The sequence below is a fragment of the Chrysemys picta genome, chromosome 8 (genome assembly GCF_011386835.1).
Source record: "Chrysemys picta bellii isolate R12L10 chromosome 8, ASM1138683v2, whole genome shotgun sequence".
Lineage (NCBI taxonomy): Eukaryota > Metazoa > Chordata > Testudines > Emydidae > Chrysemys > Chrysemys picta.
Window position 1 is genome coordinate 93,177,810 of NC_088798.1, and position 14,304 is coordinate 93,192,113.

General features: G+C 45.9%; 1 protein-coding gene across 4 annotated transcripts in view; it reads right to left on the reverse strand.

The window, feature by feature from the left end:
* Positions 1 to 215: 215 nt before the first annotated feature.
* The window catches only part of SH3RF2 (SH3 domain containing ring finger 2), an 84,969-nt gene continuing 70,880 nt past the window's right edge, over positions 216 to 14,304 (reverse strand). For 2 of the 4 annotated variants that reach the window (XM_042850859.2, XM_042850860.2), the window contains 3 exons: positions 10,223 to 10,455; positions 6,835 to 7,193; positions 617 to 5,667 (listed from right to left, as the gene is read on the reverse strand). In XM_042850859.2, the coding sequence (XP_042706793.2) occupies positions 5,365 to 5,667; positions 6,835 to 7,193; positions 10,223 to 10,455 (895 nt within the window). In that variant the 3' untranslated portion in view covers positions 617 to 5,364. Of the gene's footprint in view, positions 5,695 to 6,834; positions 7,194 to 10,222; positions 10,456 to 14,304 lie in introns of all 4 variants that reach the window. The other 2 variants (XM_005310451.5, XM_005310454.5) reach the window with 2 other exon arrangements.

Below are 14,304 nucleotides of genomic sequence, written 5' to 3' on the forward strand. Positions count from 1 at the left end.
TCCTTTTTTTCATTATTCTCCTCCTTGTGGTAACAGATGGAAAAGCAGATTTTGGGCCTGGACTGGTAAATTCTCCCATTAGTATTACAAGGCTGTTTGGTTGCCTCTCTGGTGAGTCTGACTGCAGTCTCTTCTGGCTGGTTGTATTCTGCAAGAGAAACTGGTGGAAACAATTGGTTAAAATGTTCTGGTTCTCGCCTTTACTCTCTCTTCTCTTTTCTTTTCTCATCAGGAAACATGACTGCAGTTCAAGCTCAAGGGGTTAGGTTACTTACTGAAGGACTTCCAGGTCCTTGAGCAGCTAGGCAGGCAATTAAAACAGGGCTGATGAATGATCTGATCGGAACTCCAATTCATTAACTAATCATACAAAATGAGCTGATACTGTGAGCTGAGGAGAAGCCCTGTTCACAAACTTGAGAGAGGTTCATTAACAGTCCCTCTGTCCCCAGTGTACTACTTTATTCACTATCCCAGGGCTCCTTTCTATGCACTTCAGACAATCAAGGCACTCTATTGATGGTGGGAGGCTCTGTGTGACCAGTCTGCTCTTTTACTTTCAGCTTGTTAGGTAGAGAGCAATATATTTTCATTATCCAAACCCATTATGCTCCACTGCATCTGGAATGATATTCTGACGTTGCTAACTTTTTTTTTCTTTGTACCTTGTACTTTGTCTGATAATCTGTGACCAAAATGGAAGACAACGGAATTATCAATATAGCAAGTTTTGGTCTTGCTATTTCAATTTGCAAGAACTGAGTGCTACAGAGACGACATGAGGGACTGCCAGCTGGGATCTGTTGTGGTGCACCTACATCCAGTATACTGCCTATGACCGCACCAGATGCTTCAGAAAATGGAGCAAGAAACCCCATGGCGAGATAATCTGCCTCCCCTACCCCACCCTCAGAAGCTCTCATCCTAAACCCTATTACTTGAGATGAGGCTAAGCACTGAAACTTGAGAGTTTCTCTCTTCCTATGCGCTTAAGCACTCATTATCATGTCTCTATCATTGTATATAGCAGGGCTACATGGGAATGTTGTGTATCTGTTTGAACAATCCAGGTTTAGTCATAGGTGCTGGAAGTAGGGGTGCTGGGGGTGCTGCCACACCTGCAGGTTTGAAGTGGTTTCTATTATTTACAGGGTTTATGGTTTGGTTCAATGGTTTTATAGCACCCCCACTATAAAAATTGTTCCAGCTCCCTTGGGTTTTGTAGCTCATCATCATGCTGCACAAGTGCTAGCAGCTGGCATCTGGGTTTACAAAAACCCATTCAGTGGCCAGAGGCCACCAATGGCATAGACAAAAGGCCTGATTCTCCACTGCCTTGTACTGTGTGCTGTCATTTAGGGTATCTCTACTCTTGGAGCTGGGGGCGTGAGTCTCAGCTCGTGGAGACATACATGCACTCTCTCTGATCAAGTTACCACACAAACAATAGAGTCTAGCCACATTGGTGACATGGGCTAGCCACCTGAAGTATGTACCCATCTGAGACAGTAGGCACATACATGGCTCCAGCCACCCATGCTGTTGTGGCTACGTTCTGTTTTTAACATGCAATCTGCATCAGAGCTAGCGTGGGTAGGTTCCTCAGCTGGGAATTGCACTCCCCATACAAAGTGCCGACATAGCCTAAGACTTGTGCAAAGGGGAGGTACAACGCTACCAAATGAGAAGTAGCAATGTACTCTCAATTTGCACAGACAAAAATGACAACACAAGGTGCAAACGAGTGGAAAAATCAAGTTGTTTGGTTTTGCTAAAAACTGTCACTCCGATGACTAATGAACACTAAATTTCCTCAAATGCGCTCAAGGAGACAGAAAAGCCTAACAGACATGGCTTGGATCAGATCTTTTAGTAGTTGATACCTATAGATGGGCAGGTTTGCCTGCTCATGCCCTACCTCCGATTTACAGCATACTGATGAAAGGCTAGGTGGCTTTCTATGACCCACTCTGAAATTTGCTGATATACTAACCAACAGCTGGCTCATCTAAAGCAGCTATGTCAGAGCACTGGGGGGGGGGGGAGGGGAGGGAAGCCACCCAGGAGAATTAATTATACAGATGGAGTCACTGGCAAATGCTGCAGGTGTGGAAAACAGTAGAAAGTGGAACCTTGGATTCAAAATAGAGAGGCTATGGGGGGAAAAGCCATTTTATCCATTCATATGAACACACTAGAACCAAGCCTAGTGTGATTGTCTTGATTAGGCCATTTGTAGAGCCAGAGGTGTAGTTGCTCTGAACTGTATGTGGCCCATGGGCCTGACATGCGTGAGCTAAAGCATTTACCTTAAAGTCACACAGCCCTGTGACCGCTCGCTTGCCATTAAGAAGCAAAAGCTAAGAAGTTAAGCCTAAGAAGTTAAGATTTTCACTATATATCTATCTATCTTCCTACTGTATTTTCCACTCCATGCATCTGATGAAGTTGGTTTTAGCCCACGAAAGCTTCTGCCCAAATACATTTGTTAGTCTCTAAGGTGCCACAAGTACTCCTCGTTCTTTTTGCTGATACAGACTAACACGGCTACCCCTCTGAAACAATATTCAATGGCAGCTATTCTTTGTAAGGTGGGGAGTTAAATTTCCGCTTCCTTGCCAGTATGGCAGGACTTGGAGCAGGCGTTTCAGTTCTCTTCCACTGCACGCATTTCACTCTACGCTTCCTCAAGTCCATAGGAGGAAGTTAAAGAGAGAGAGAGACAGCTATGTCCACTGAAGATGGAGAGATTAGGTTCCTAAGGTGCTGAATGTAAGTGCTGGAACAAAATGGAATATTGTAAAGGAGACTCTCTATTTAGACTTAAAAGCTTGTTGCATCATGAACTAGTGGGATCAAGGTGTTTTGCTCATACACACACATTATGTCTCTGCACTAGATGGACAGAATGATTCTATATAGAATGTTACTGATGGCTGATGCATTTCCCGGCATTTCAGCTAAAAAAACCCAGTCGGGTTTGAGGCTGTCAATTCCAATTTTGCCTGGAGCATGATTCATGACACCCCACATTCATCAACAGCCAAGCCCGATGTGATGGATTGGGAAGCCTCAGGCAGCTCCAAAAAAGATCCTCTCGGATTACCGGCAATTAACCCCTGGCTTAGAAGGCTATGGTGTTGTAACTTCAGAACCTCAAAAGAGCAGGGTGAAAGAGCAAAGGAGAGCCCATCAGTAGTTTTGTAAACTCAACAGGCACGTTAGAACTGTCTGCATGCAAAGAGAGATTTAAAGAAAGAGAACAGAAAGGAAGCAACACACTAATTCACCAGTGTCTTCAGATAGAAAAGAGGTAAAGTCACCTTGTAAGGTTAATCTGTAGCTGGGGCAGATTTTCCCACAAGAGACTCCATTCAGGCAGAAAGAGGTTATGGGAATGATTAATTATTAATAAGAGAATGCCGTTCATTCTGGGGATACCAAGTTAGGTACCCAGCTAGAAATCTGTGCAATTGAGGTGAAGCTATATTCCCTTCTCCCTTTCCTGAGTCCTGCTATCCATGCAAAGGCATGAAAATTGGTAACATGAATTTTTTTGTGGCCTGTTTTTTCAGAGACGTGGAGCATCTGCAGCTCCCATGGATATATCAGTGAGAACTGCAGGTGCTTAGCATTTCTGAAAATCAAACCATTACAATTGAATAAACCACTAAAGTCCTTCCTCAAACCCATACCTACACTAGCCAGATCCAGCTTGTATTAGCATCAGTTCAGGAGCTTCCCTTTCATGAAAAAACCACCTCTCTCCATGTGGATGATAAGATACAGTGAGATGAGTGAGGTTTCATATCACCTGTGGACACACGAGTTTGCAAAGCCACACAACTGTCCATTATATGATACTGAATATGGAATGGTGCATACACCCAAACAAGTGCCACATATTCAACGTGATCGAAACACTTGTGAACTTGGACCTTGTTCCCATTGCATCGTGACAGCACTAGCAGAATCAGGCTGATCAAAAAGGAGGGGGCTTTTTGCTTACATACACACACATGCTTTGAGCCCTGAGCAGTGACAGGGAAAGGAAATACTGACAGTGAAATTGGCACTTTGGTAAAATAGCATGTAGTTATTTTGGGCCAGGAGATATCTCAATCAGAGTTTTTGCGCACAGTGTTTCAGTGCTTTGATGCCATGGTGATAGGTATCCTAAATATACCCAAGATATAGAGAGAGATACTGATGTGAGGAGATCAAAGTGGGGGTGGATGTACTTTAAAGTGACAGCTCTAAAGACTGGTTCTGTTGTCTTTGTCCAACCCCTTCCAGCTACAAAATACACCCACCTTCCTGTTTAATACCAAACCCTGTTATTGTGAAAGTATTGCAAAATATATTATATATATCCTTAGCCACCTAGTCCTTCACATTTGGGTCTTTGCTGCATACCTAGACATCATGAACCTCAACATGGACCCGGATTTTTAAAAATCCATTTAGGATTTAAATAGGGGGAAATAGCATTGCAGCTGCATCACAGGCTTCTTTTTGGTGTTGCCTATACTGTGCACAAATCAGAAAAAAAACAACCAATCAGCAGAAGCAAGATCCAAATCACATGACTGCAAGGACTCAATGACTGTCATAAACAGCTGCAGCTTAGTACTGATTGCAGGGCAGGGTTATCTCCCCAGAAAATTACCTCTACTCTCAGGCTCAAAAACTGAAGCAAAAACCCATCAAAGGGGAACTTGAAAATTCATCCAGGAACTGCCTGAATTTGATTTATGGTTTCTTTATCCTGTAGAGCTGAGAAAGGTAATGAACCAGAGTTTTGATCTCTATGGGTTTTCATAGCAGAGAGGAGACCAAAAAAGGTTTAACTATTTCTGATATATGCACACTTTTTCCCTCTTCCACTTTTCTATAAGGCTGGCTGCAAGATATTGGAGGATACCAGAGAATGCTGGTTTTGAGGGGACCACAAACCCCATTCCATGTTGATCTGTGGTGCTTGCATCTACTCATTGGGGCAGTGTGGGCTGATGACTTTGGATGCATTGCCATGACATACAGATGTGGCTTGCAGGATGTGGGTCATATGCATTTAAAATGAGACTCTACCATAAAATTAGAGAGGGGTGCTGACCCCATCCCAGTTTCACAGAGACCCCCAAGTTACTGGCTGGCCACCTGCAGCTGCAGATATCGTGAGTGCCTGAAGGAGGCCTTGCTCCCTATGGAACTGAGGTCTGGTAAGTTCCTGACTGGATCTCTAGCTCTTGTAAGGAGAAGCGGGAGTGGTGGCAGGTTGGTTTGAGGTCTGTGGCGAGCTTGTTTTATCACAGAGGAGAAAACCCCATTTGAAAAGGAAAGCAATTAAATGGAAAAAACCTGTCAGTTCTCGGAAATGCTGCTGTAGTTCTTTTTGGTAGGGAAGGTCAGTTGCCCCGCCTGGGCAGAAAGATCCAGCGATGATGTCTTTGGGTGCAGTGTCCTCCTCAGATGCACTGGGCTGGAGCTGATTCGGTGTGAATAGAGAGCTGTCATGTCAGGGCCCAGGGTGTTTGCTTCTGGCTGGGCTGCCTCTGTGGCTGCTCCCTGCTCAGTTTTGCCACCTGGATGGTTTGGTGATGGCTGTGAGCTGTGTCGCTTGGACGGAGGCGGGCTGTAGTTCTGAAATCTCACCGTTTTCACTTGCTGAAATGTGAACAGAACCAAGAGTTACTATGGCAGAAACACAATGAGTCTCTGCCTTTTGCTTTGATCTGCTGTGGCATTGTGCTGCTAGGATGGAGCACAGATACTTTCCCTGCAGAGGACTAGGTACACAACAGAGGGAGTGTCGGAGTGCCCCACGCCTGGGATGGTGTGCAGCAATGGAGTGGTTAGAGGCTTTACAATGTGTACTGTACCAGGCGGGAAACATCAGAAGAGCATAGCGGGTACCAGAATAACTGGATACTACACAATGGGGGTGATATGAGAACCTAGAGAGGCAGGATTGGATACAGCATGAGTTAAAATGGAGGAGACCATAGACTATGGAATGGTGGGGAGACCTCTGAGAGAGGCTGACTCCTATCCTGCTGTGCCATTCACCCAGATACATGGGTGTGTTCAGAACCTGATTTCCATCCTCTGGCTCGCTTTTACCTCAGACTCTGGAAAGATGAAGCTCTAGCTAATATGCTAACCAGAAACCTCTGGGCTGGCCTCATTTTGTGGGACTTGTGTGGTTTTTACAAAGTTATTCTGCAGGTGCCACCTGTGGGGAAAGTTGTCACCAGGGTAGTTTCACTCCTCGAATGGAACCATTTGTGGTTTTTTACTACAGATGTCCACCAGAAAACACCCAACCTATTCCGCAGAGAAGCAATTAACACGCAAGCAAAAGAAGCCAGCCAGGAGTCTCAGAAGCCCTGGCTGGACAATCCTGAGTTCTAATAGCCAGATTCGGAGCTCCTTACTCATTTCTCACTCAAACCCTCATGGACTCTTGCCTGGGTTAAGGTCTGGGTAAATATGTGAGGATTTGGCCATAAGTGAACAGGGGCTTTTGCAGACAAAGGAGTCCACAATATCTGCGTCCTGTGAATGGTTTCATTCCAACAACAATAAACTTGGGGTGGGGTTGGGTGTGGGAGAGGGGGCAAAATCCTGAGAACTTTACTCGGGCACAAATCCCAATGAATCGCATTAGGAGTCTTGCCTGAGTATGGACTCACTGAAGTAAGGACCTCCTGGGATCTGAACCATGGTGAATAGTCAGCTGAAACTTAAGGTCAGTCCCAGCAGGATTTTCTGGACTTTCCAGAGGTGGAGGGTCAGTGTACCGCTCCTTGCAATGACTCTGCCTTACTCTACCTTTTCGGTGCTGTTCCGGGAGGTATCTGGTTTCACCAGGATGGAGGGTGGAGCTGATGGAGGTGGCTTTGGAGCAGGTTCGCTTTTTGCTGGGGATTCTTTGGCATCCAGGATCATTGAGCTACATACAGAAGGAGATCTGCTTTCACCCGCCCTCGGCACAAGCAGCAATGAAGCATCGTGGGAGGCGCTTGGTCTGGCTCCTGGGTCCACCATGCCAGCAGTGCCATGGGGCTGAGAGGAGACATGCTGGTAAAGCTGAAGTTGCTGGGGCCGCACCGTGGCAGCTGGGGTGCGACTGAGGGAGCCGACAACCTGAGTGAGAGCTCCGGGCTGCACAGGTCTCTGCAGTGATCCATCTGGGAAGAAAGATCGTTTTGAAGTCAATAGGTGATGAAGGTTAAAATAAATAGGCACCAATGGGCAAATATGAAAATTTAAAAAGAATCAGAAAAGAGGAAAAACTCTCATGTTTCATCCCCTTCCTCCAGCTCTTGTTGGATGCTGAGCCTGTCTGCTGTCTGAGGAAAGGTCTAACTGAATTCCTACAAGTCTGCAGGGGCCTTTGCATGGTTGGGGGCCAAATATAAATGACAGATGAGCAAAAATGACTTCTTCCACTCCCTGCAATTCCACAGGGGTTCCCTAAGCAGTCTTTGCAGGTAACAAATTGTGCCTTTTATCTGAGAATCTCAAAGCTTAATGAATTCATTTTCCCAGCACTTCTGTGTATTTGTACAGCACCTAGCACAATGGGGCCTCAGTCTGACTGGGGCCTCAGTATGCAGGGGCAATACAAACAATAAGTTGTGGTACTAGATAAATACTGTTGTCATCATTTTCCAAATGTAAGGAAATGAGGCGCAGAGACAATGTGATTTGCACTGGCAATGCAATGACTCTGTGATGGAGTCAGGAATAGAACTGAGGAGCCCGAGTCTGGAGTCCCCTGCTCTAACCACTGGGCTTTACTCCCCTCCTCTTTGTCAGTTAATGTAGGCTGAACTCAATCCATGGAATGTATATGGCAGTGGGCAGGACAAGCTTGACGTTCCTCAATCCGCCTGTATGCTACAGGACCATTAAAGACTCTTAGAGTGACCAGACAGCAAATGTGAAAAATCGGGATGGAGGTGGAGGTTAATAGGAGCCTATATAAGAAAAAGACCCAAAAATCGGGACTATCCTTATAAAATCAGGACATCTGGTCACCTTAAAGACTACAGCTATCTCCGGCTTTGAGCCATGTTAACACAGCATAACAATATTGAATTTCCATGTTGGACTCTTGCATCAACAGGTGAGGCAATGATACGTCGCACACTGATTCGCCACAAAATTCTTCTACTCCCACCCCACCCCGGACAAATTGAAGTAGGTGGGTAGAACCCTAACCTAGAAGGATCTGATCGTGCTAGGTACTAAGGTCCTTGCTTGCTGTGTGCCCTCAACTACCACTGACTTCACAGAGGTGGGCTGTTTTTTGCCAGTCAGCTACTAATCCCAAGCATGAGCCCTATACTTATGGTGACCAGATGTCCCGATTTTATAGGAACAGTCCTGATTTTTGGGTCTTTTTTCTCACATAGGCACCTATTACCCACCACCTCCTGTCCCGATTTTTTTTTTTTTTGACACTTGCTATGAGCCCTCACTAGCAGGTCTCTCAGCTGTGTGACATTTGTTGTTTGCACATCACAGCCTATTCCATTTGAATGTTTACTTTACAGGTGATGCATGCTTTATTCCTTTTGCAATTTCCCGTTGCTTGAAAGATTGATTTTAAACAGAACCGCAGTGGGGGAACGAGTCCTTTAAGGTAAAACAACTTTTAAGATTAAATCCAATTTTGAGCCTAAAAACATTGACCGTGTCCTTTGCAAATGAACCTCACCCCCTGCCAGTGACTCTGCCCAACTCAAGTAGCAGTTCAGGCTGAAACAATTGAAAAATGCATTGCTTAGTTGCTTAAATATAGCTGGAGATTTATTCCATGGCAGTCTGTGCTGTCTGAAATAAACCTTGCCAACCTCATGGAAAGCATGCAGCACGCTGAGCTCTGCATAAGCCCCTGGAAAGGATCCTTTTGTGTGTTGAGTCAGGAATTTGGAATAGCAGGAGCAGGGAGAAAGGATGGTCTTGTGGTTAAGGCAGGACTAAGAACAGGAGCCTTGGGTTTGATTGCCAGCTCTGCTTTAGACTTCCACGATGACCTTATTCATTCTGTGCTTGTTTCCCCATCTTTAAAATGGCTGCAATAATACTTTCCTATCTCGTGCAGGCTTCTCTGAGGCCTGATTTGGTGATATTTGAGGTTCTCAGCTATTACAGTTATGCCAATAAATAGATCTTACACTTCATCCGGATGAAGTGTGAGTATGCCCTCTGGACTGAAATGCAGCCATTTCTGGAGTAGAAGGCAGCAATCAACCAACATATAGAGCAGTAAGGGAAGATTAGGGTCAAGGACATGGGACAGGCACATACTTGGACTCTGAAAGTGACATCTAACCTCTTGTTTGCACCCAAAAATCCAGTAGTGAGATGTCTAAGTGCTGTCAAATGCACCTACAATTATGTCTGTTCACAAAATTTCACCTGCAGTTCTTTGCAGGTACAAAATCAGAGGCCATGTTGAAGCTCTTTGAAAGATCAAAGCTTTACATTCTGGAGGAGCCAAATTGATCCCTCTGTAACTCCCAGGACTCCAGCCTTACAATCTCCGTATTTAAGGACTCCTGAAACCTCCACCTCCTCTTACTTTAAACAGCCTGGAGATCACTTAATTTAACAAGGAAGAAGAAGAGTGGGAAATGACAGTGCAGATCTAGTCAGTCTATATGTTTTAACCAGGACGTATTTGACTGTTAAACCATCTCTCCTGACAGACCCCCCAGTCCATCCACCTGCAGGTTTTACACAAGACTAAGGCCTGGCCTACACGTAAAGGTTAAGCTGACAGAGCTTGCGCTCAGGCATGTGAAATATCCACCTACCAGACCATCGGAGCTCTGCTGATCCAACCCCTGGGGGAGGTGCAGCTGGTCACCAGACGAATGCTTCTGTTGACTTAGCTACGGTCACTTGGGAAGGTGGAGTTCCTACAGCAATGGGAAAAACTACTTCCATCGCTGTAGGTTGTGTCTACACTACGGGATTGCAGCAGCATAGCTATAGCACTGTGGCTATATGTAGACATTGCCCCCATTGGCTTCCATCCCAGCTGGATGCGTTCTGTAAAGCGGCCAGCTCTAGGAGCTGTAGCATGTTATGTCTTACCAGTATTACCTCATTCCTGAGTGTGTGTGTTAATTAAAGGCTCCCAGTACCACTTGTCCACCTGGGAACACACTCACAGGCCTGTTTTCACCCTCCCACCAGAACTTACTTTTCCTGGTACTGCCGCGTCCTCGCCTCAGTGATGTTTGACCTGAGGTGGCTGGCACAGCTACATTTCTCAGTGGCGAGGACAGCACCGTGGGCATGAAGGCCGATTTCAAAGGCTTGCTCTGCCTTGGGCCATTCTCTGAGATGCTCCCCTGGGAGGAGAGTGATGCAGTGGATAATGTCCAAGTGGCATACAGGGAAGGCATCCTGGATTCAGAGAAATTGGGTGACTTCCTGCTTGTATAGATTAAAAAAGGAGGGGTGGGGGGAAGGAGGAGAAAGAGAGAGAGAGTTAATTAAATCTAGCTACAGAGAGGCACACTTCAAATCCAAATCTTCACACACACACACAGGTTTTGTTTGTTTTTGGTTCAGCCCATTATAAAGAAAAGGACTGTTTGCAAAACTGTGGAGCCAGATCAGAATTTTTAACAGCCCCTCCCTAGAGTTCATCAGGTTTTCAAACAGACAAACCCTTCTGGAATCCCTGCAGTTCACTTTCTGGTTCCATTAGAGCAAGCGTTCTCAGCCCTATTGCTCTTACCACTCACACATGCCCACTTTATACCTGGGCCTTCTCAGACACGACCTAGATTTCTTTGCAACAGTTCCCATGGGGGACCAAAAGGAAGGGGGGCTTTTAGGTGCCAGTGTTCTACCATAATGCCAGCAGGGGACATGCCAGGTAATTACTGTGTGGAGCTGCAGCATTTGTCCCACTTACTAATGTGTTAGGCAGCACAGAAGCCATCAAAATCTCGCAAAAAGCAACAAAGAGGCCTGAGGCCCCTTAAAGACTAACAGGTGTATTGGCGCATAAGCTTTCGTGGGTGAATGCCCACTAAATCTCACAGACGCGGTCAGGAGTCATATGTAAATACTCATCATTAGGTTTGCACTCCGCCCATGGAGTTAGGGAAGGAAAGCTATTGTGCTGTATTTAGCTTAAGATGCTCTGAAGCTAGCTTGGTGAATTAACCTCACCCGGTGGTCTGGTCTGATCTGTGCCTCTCCAAAGGGAAATGGAACCATTTTCATTTCAGTGTTACTGTAAAAATTCCATGCCACTAAAAGATGCTGGTTTTGCTCATTCGGCCTGTGTCCGACCCATTGTCCTGCACTGAATGAGCTGGGCAAGTGAGCCCGTTGGCTCGCTGACATCACACCTTGGCTCTCGGTACAGCTCTCACCAGAAAGCACTAAGGGAGCGCAATGATCCTTAAGGAAAAGGCTGTGGCGGCTTTCACACTCCTTGCCCTTCTGACTCCAGTTGCCTAGTTGCTGTTCGGGCCCCATTGCGAGCAGCTGTCACTTCCCATTATTCCTCTCCTCATCTGCTTTCCTTGGAGAGGGCATGTTGGCTTTTTCACCTAAATCCGTTACATTGCCATAAAGGCCTTCGATCTCCCACATCAGTGTGATGCTTAAATAACCCTCCCAAATGCTCCAATACAATGGGAAAGTCAGCCAGGGTAAAGGCTGTCTAACTCCTCTGAAAGGGGAAAGACTGTTCCTTCTGACTCTTCTCTTTCCCTTCCCGCGGCTTTCTCGGACAGTAGAAGAATGATTTATGGTTTAATAACAGGCGATTCATCAAAATAACTGGCATGTCAATTTAGTATGATGAACTGTCCAAAGGAGGATACAGAAGAGTAGCTCCAAAATTGGAGCTTATGGCTGAGGCAACTTTAGGGTAGCTGGGGTTTGTGTTGGATTGTTTGTTTGTTCTGTTTAGCGGGAAGGTGGGGCCATTATCAGAGGCTGTATCGCAGAGAAATGAGCCAGAGAGACAAAGAATAATCACTGGCTCCCTTTAAATCAGGGAGGATGTTTGGAGGGCTAATGCTGGGATCAAAGCGGCAGCATCGCCTTCAGTCTGAAGTGAGAATTTAACACAGTGAAATATAAGCAGGAAAAGAAACAGGAGCTAGAGTCTATCTGTCAATGTCAGAGAGAGTGGGGTGGGGGAGGGAGGGTTGGGTTAGGCCACCATTAGGCTATTTCAGTGGGTCAAAGCCTGAGTTCCTTGATAAGTTTTCACACAGTCCAAACTGAGGCACACTTCCATAGCTGAGTGGCTGCTCGCTCCTTCGTCCAAAAGGCAGCACCCCTTTGCCCCATCCTGGGGCACTGTCTCAGGAGTGACTCACCGGGTAGGGAGCCACCTGCAAACCCCCAGTACCCGCTTCTGACACCACCCTAGAGGTTGTAATGTGTCTGTGGCTTTCCGGACTTCGCAGTCTCTGGGGCATGCTAGCTGCACAGGACTTCATGGCCACAGATTAGCATAGACCTAAGCTTCTGCTGTTGTTAAAGCACAGGCATCTTGGGCAGGAGCCAGAGGAGAAGCTCAGGTTATCAGTGTATCCGAATTCTGGCTTATCTCTGCTCTGCCACTAGAGGGCAATACACACCTTGAGCTGGTCTGACCTTCCCTCAGTGGTGAGGTACTCTATTCCTGGCAAGGTTTCTGAGATAGGGCATGCTATCTTTTTGGAACTGGGAAGTCCCGGGCAGTTGGGTGGGTGGCTGCCTAGCTAGGATTAAGTCCTCAGACCTCATTTTCCCTGTCATGTGTGCAGAGTTTTTGAATGAGGCATGAAGGGTTTAAGCAGTTGGGAAGCAGATGCAGATGGGGCTTGTGAACCTTCCAGGCCTGGCTGCTGTTATCTGAAAAGTGGGGGCAACAGTGGGGGAAAGTCTAGAGGACAGAGGGTCATTCCCCATTGCTCTGCACCAGATAGGGCTGTTTACACCAATGTAAAATGCTCCTAGGTCAGGATGGGAGTGTTTTACTTCACTTTGCAGTTTGTAAGTGACTGTGCACAGTGCAGGGCAATGGAGAATCAGGCCCTGTGTTACACTGCTCATGCTCCAGAAAGGATGAGATTTCTCGTTGGACCCATTTATAGAAAATCAAGATGGGGAGAACTTTTGTTTGGGGAGCTATTCCTAGCGCTGGTGTGGGGCACTCCCTCCTCTGACAGTCTCCTTTCTAAGTGCTGGCCAACCTCATTTCGAGGTGCTATCTATTGAGATCTATAAATCAGTCAATTGGATTTGTTGGCACCTATCACAGTAGTACCAAGCACCTTGCAATCTTTCACGCATTTATCCTCACACCACCTCCCTGGAGTAGGGAAGCAGTATTTATCTACGTTTTTATGGCTGCAGGTACATGCTACAGTGCTTTCTCCAGTCCAGTTTTGAATAACCAAAGGGAGGCAGTAGTCTCTTTAGCAGACTGTTCTGCAAACTAATAGACTCCCTTCTAGCAATCCCTCCCTTCTCTGACACTCAAACTTCATTTTCACATGCATTACTTCATCTCCCTATTCCTTGGATCAGCCCAAACAATTCCGCTCCCACCTTGGCATTCACACCCTTGAGTGACAGGCTGTTGCATCTGCAAAAAGGGCTGTGATGCTTTGATGTGATGACATATGAAAGGAAAGTGGGTAGGTTTGGAAATTATCCCCACAAGTCCTTTGCTGTTCATCTCTGCTTATCGCTCTCCCACTTTTCTCTGATGTCCATCCCTGCCTTGTTGTATGAGAGAAAAGAAGCTGTAGCAATCCACAATGAATTTTTCAGCAGTGGAATCTCTGCTTTAAAAAAAAAAAGCCTTGATGTTCCTATAAGATGTTGCCTAGGTACTGACTTGTCCCTGTTCAGGGAGTAAGCTATCGATTTGTGGAAACAATTTAATCATCTTTCTACTTTGTCCCTTTTGATTGTCTACTTAACCTGAAGCACCTCAGAGGGGACTAAGTGTGCATCCATGCTGCCTCCCCCAGATTATAAGCTTCCAATTATTACTTTACGGGGTTGCTAATGCACATTTATATAGCTAGATCAACACTTTCCAACGTTTGGAGCAAACAGCTGCTCTGAAGACAGTGCTTTGATTACAGTAGGGTCTTGAAACAAATATAAAGGGGATTCTTTATTGAGGCCACTGGGCATGGAGAGACCCTCTGGCTCCTGATGGCTCTTTAGCTCCCAAAATAACTAAGGATGTTGCCTCATGTTATTAAACAGGGTTTCCTTAAATCCTGGAGTGGACTAAGCAGAATTGAAAAG